This window comes from Priapulus caudatus, unplaced genomic scaffold (assembly GCF_000485595.1).
Source record: "Priapulus caudatus unplaced genomic scaffold, Priapulus_caudatus-5.0.1 Scaffold918, whole genome shotgun sequence".
Lineage (NCBI taxonomy): Eukaryota > Metazoa > Priapulida > Priapulimorpha > Priapulimorphida > Priapulidae > Priapulus > Priapulus caudatus.
Window position 1 is genome coordinate 105,208 of NW_014577979.1, and position 4,949 is coordinate 110,156.

A 4,949-nucleotide genomic window follows, 5' to 3' on the forward strand; every position below is an offset into this window, starting at 1 on the left:
ACACACACACACACACACACACACACACACCAGTGAGAGACGAAAAGGCGTCGTTTATCCGCTGGCTGTGTCTGGCACGGCGCGAGCGCGTCTCGCGAGCCTCGTCACGTCAGCAATCTCCGAATCTCGTAAATGCATGATCGCGACATCGGCCCAAGGCGGCTAGGTGATTAACGAACGCATCGGCGAGCGTTTACCTGAGTCGCTTACCTGTGGGCGCGAGAAGGTGCGGCGCCATAATCTCATAACGACTGCACGCGGTGAATCGATCGAGGAATTAGGGGCGGAGGGAGGATGAGGAGTTTGGATGGATAGCAGGGTTTCTTCTGAGGGAAAATTAGACAAAGGAGGTAATGGCCAGTTTGGGAAAAAAACACGCATGATTCAAATACAAATACAAATCAATACATTCAAATACATTCAAATACAGGATGTATTGATATACTTATAGATATGTAGATACAGGATATACTTATCAGTAAATACAGGAACATTTTCACAACGGCGATGTTAAATTTGACAATGGCGGTGCGCCACTGTGCCTCTTATGTATAAGAAACCCTGGATATCGGGGTTCGCTGTGGAAGCCAACTACTGATCATTACGCGCAGCCCCCGCGAAACTACGCTCAGACGCTGATACGAACACTTATGGCTTTTCGCTTTCGATTGGAAACAGATGGAGGTGTGCGAGAAACGCTCTCGGTCACTGCCTTCGTTTAAAGCACCCGTTTTATTTATCGAAAATCCGCCCTGTTTTCGCGCACCAACTGGGAGGCCGGTCGATGGCAAATTGGCAGCGTTGGGCATTTTTCGAAATCGGCAAACGAAAATCGTCCCCTCCGTATGTGTGTTGTCCGGTACATTCCTGAAAGTAGTATTCACTATTGTGTATTGATTTTTGATTTGTGATTAAGTGAACTTTGGCAGAACTGTCGGTGGAGAGTGGAAGAGCGCATGTGTATGCAGGGGTAGAAATTAACTTTTGAACAAGGGAGTCCAACGACTCCCTACCCTCAAAAAAAAAGTCCAAGAGTCCACAGCAAAATGAGGGAGTCCGCAGTCTGAGGTTCAAAATTAAATATATTAACAATAACGCATGTGCTAATTTTTAAGATTCATGCAGTTGCACGTCTGCCAAATTTACTTTGGCCATTAGCTGAAAAAATACAGTAATTCCGCGAGGCCGTGCTTCGGAACAAACTATAGTTAGTATGGCAGAATTTTCAGGGAGTCACACGGACTCCTGCATATGTCAAATCAGAGAGTCCGACAGTAAATCAGGGAGTATTTGACTCCGGACTCCCGTTAATTTCGCACCCTGTGTATGCGTGTCTGATCGGAGAGTGTGAGAGCGATGCGCGAAGTATTCGATATTAAGATTCGAGGCTTAAGAGTGACGAGTGTTATACATGGCCTCATCGTGTTTCACGCCCAGCCCGCACGGCGTTAGCAGAAGTCGTATAGATACAAACTACTTTTAATCTGTAATTTTTAACTCGTTCTAACTAACTAACTAAGTTCTCTCTCCTCTCTTTAACTCGTTCTCTCTCTGCTCTCTTTTCAGTGGCGGTGTCAAGTGGACGGACCTGGACGAAAATCAAGGTAATTCCCCTCGCATTTCCCGCGCTTCCTGCGAAAGTATTCATTTACTACGCACTTCTTCGTTATCCCAAAATTTTAACGAAATCATTATGAGAATCCATACAAGCTATGCAGTCGATGTGGCGATCGTCGGTTCACGACGCAATTGTACGTGGATACGTGGCGCACCGAATTCTCCGCACAGCAGCTTCCCAATGGAATATTTACATCCCCTATATCACCCTACATGTAGTTATACCCTATTTCACAATTTACAGTATAAGGACGTAACATAGAACACATATATTTAAGCATATACGTCTATAAAACTATGCACGAACTTTGAATAGGATAAACCAATTGCTATGTTCAATGTATATAACTATTTTAGCATTATTTACCTGTGTTGGAAATGTACACCATCATATATGTAAACCATCTCATATAAGCACTAAAGCAATATGTTTGTATCATCTGTAATGTGATTACCATTACATCTGATGTTGTGTAGCATATATTCTATACATGTATGTATATGCATTTTTGGAAATAAAGTACATTATACAAAAAAAAGCTTCCAAACGGAAACCCCCCTGCTGACGCTGACTCATCCGCCGCCTCGCGTGTGTTTCAGCGATTAACTTCCAGGAGGACATCGGCCGCATGATGCTGATGGTCGAGGACTCGTACACGCGGCTCGCCGAGGGCGGCCGTCGCAACGCCATCATCATCTGCGACCGCGGCGTCATGGACGGCTCGGCGTTCCTGCGACCCGACCAGTGGCAGGCCATCATGGCGCGCAACGGCTGGAACCCCATCATGCTGCGCGACCAGCGCTACAACCAGATCATACACATGGTAGGTGAAGGTCGGGCGAAGGTCGGGGGGTCGGGTGAAGGTCGGGGGTCGGGTGAAGGTCGGCAACGGCTGGAATCCCATCATGCTGCGCGACCAGCGCTACAACCAAATCATACACATGGTAGGTGAAGGTCGGGCGAAGGTTGGGGGGGGTCGGGTGAAGGTCAACGGTAGTCGGTCTAAGGTCAGCGAGTTGCGATATTCGCACGTGCGGCTGCGGCACTGGCATTTTGCCAGCTCACGCACTCGCAAAAAGTAACGAGTTTCTATCACTATCGAAATTATGTCCTGCACTGGTGCCAAAACGTCTGGTTCCCCCGTTGCGCTGTTCCACCGATGCGTTCTCGCTATCTCCTCGCGAAACTGGCCGAAATACATCGTCCGTTAAAAAATTCGTTGGTTATTCTTCCTCCAGGTGTCAGCAGCGGAGGGCGCGGAGGAGTTCTACACGACGGACCAGCACGCGACGCGGTACGAGTCATCGGAGCAGGCGCGCGAGCTCGACAAGAGAGCAGCCCAGGCGTGGGTCGGGCATCCGTACTACGACGTCGTCGACAACTCGACCGACTTCGAGACGAAAGTGACGCGCATGATCGGGGTGGGTGTTCACCGGCGCCCTCTGTGCCAGCGGCCGCAGTGCCGCGTCGTACCGGCGCCACCTATGCCGTGTATGGCGGCTCCCTTGTACCGTGTTGTACCGGCGCTTCCTATGATGCATCCATTACATGTGAAGAAACGCATGGCGTGGGATTGATACTCACTCCCTCTATCACTCCCTCTATCACTCCCTCACTCTCTCTCTCACTCACTGACTCTCTTTCTCTCGCTACTACAGCTGGTGTGTGAGCGGATGGGCATACAAGTCGGAGACCGCCTCTCTCTCTCACTCTCTCTCTCTCTCTCTCTCTCTCCCCTCTTCCTCTCTCCCTCTCTCACTGACTCTCTCTTTCTCTCGCTACTACAGCTGGTGTGTGAGCGGATGGGCATACAAGTCGGAGACCGCCTCGCCCGCAACAGCATCAAGCGCAAGTTTCTCGTCAAGCGTCTGCCGCCCGGCATGAAGGTAGGGGGAGCCACGCGCGTGCTACGCGCACGCTCTATTGTCTCCGCGCCTTGCTCACGCGATGCAAATGTGGCGCTGCCCTGGCGTCGCGCGCGTGCGAATGCATGTCGGGCGAACTGTCGGCTGTGTGTTTGCGAATCGCAAAAGTTTTTCTTCACGTCGTTAGCGGCGATTCGACACTCCGTTCCCCGTCGCGAAACGAACCGGGCGTGTTCGTTTGCGACGGCGAACGACGGGCGACCGGTTTGCGTCTGCACAAGTAGTTTTCACGTTGATTTGTAGCCGACGTCTGTAACCGATGCATGACGTGTAAGATGGACATCTGTGTGCGTGTCTGGACGAGGATGGCCGTTGTCTTTGTTGATAACTGTGCCGTTAAGCCAAAACAAAATGTAGGTGTGGTTACGGTTTCCCGACCGACCCTATTTATTCCCAGCGACCCTAAACATTTTATTGTCAATTATCTTTAAAGTCAAAAAATAAAAATAAAATAAAAATAAAAAATATGAATTGGACAGTTCCTGCTTCAAAAGGCACAACGCACATCCTTCGGACATGGTTCGTAATTAAAATATTTCAAGAAAATAAAATGTTTTTTCTACCTACCTACCCTATTTTTTTCGGCATGTAACGGTAACCACACATATATTATGTTTTGGCCTTAGTAGAGCATGCGTGCGTGCTAGAGAGCCGTTTCCTTTTAACAACGATTAACGTCGTAGAAGTGTGCAAGTATCGTTCATCTTTAGTTTTGTATAGAGGGCACTGAAAAGGTTGCTGCGAGTCCTTGAAAAGTCGTGCATAATGGAGAGAAAAAAACCGATTCGTTGAAAGCTGTGCTGCTTGTTGTCAAGAGGTTGTTAAAGTACACAAACACCTCGAAGCGTTTTTATATAAATAGTTGAAAATATTTAAACCTTTAAGGACCTTTTTTGCAATCTTTACTGTGTACGTGTTAATCGTACAGCAAGTGCAGTATAAACAATTGTAAACCGATCTCTTTTTCGCAATTTCATATAAAAAAATCACGTCTGGAGTGGAGAGAAAAACAAGTGAGCACCCCGTCGCAGCATTGTCGTCAGCGCCCTCTACGTGTTAGTGTGATGATTTTGCCGTGTCACTATTGTTTTGCTGTGGCAGATGCGTGCGTCTGCGTGCGTGCGTGCGTGCGTGCGTGCGTCTGCGTGCGTGCGTGCGTGCGTCTGTATGTGCGTGTGTGTGTGTGTTTATTTGCATGTCGGTTGCTGTTTGTAGGACTTTAGCATGCCGAGCGGTGGCGGCAGCAGCAGTGAGAAAGCAGATGCAGAAGCAGCGGCGGGGGCCGCGTCTGACGAAGAATCTTCGTCTCAAGTATATAATGTACTCACACATTTACATTCACGCTCTCGTTGTTCGTCCATGTTCTCTCGTTGTTTGTCCCTGATCCCTCGTTCGTCCGCGTCACT

General features: G+C 48.7%; 1 protein-coding gene across 1 annotated transcript in view; it reads left to right on the forward strand.

The window, feature by feature from the left end:
- LOC106814397 overlaps positions 1 to 4,949 on the forward strand; it is a 26,417-nt gene that overhangs the window by 15,185 nt on the left and 6,283 nt on the right. Inside the window, exons 3-7 of the mRNA XM_014818715.1 lie at positions 1,567 to 1,604; positions 2,218 to 2,441; positions 2,857 to 3,039; positions 3,406 to 3,504; positions 4,759 to 4,863. Of these exons, the coding sequence (XP_014674201.1) occupies positions 1,567 to 1,604; positions 2,218 to 2,441; positions 2,857 to 3,039; positions 3,406 to 3,504; positions 4,759 to 4,863 (649 nt within the window). The remainder of the gene's footprint in view (positions 1 to 1,566; positions 1,605 to 2,217; positions 2,442 to 2,856; positions 3,040 to 3,405; positions 3,505 to 4,758; positions 4,864 to 4,949) is intronic.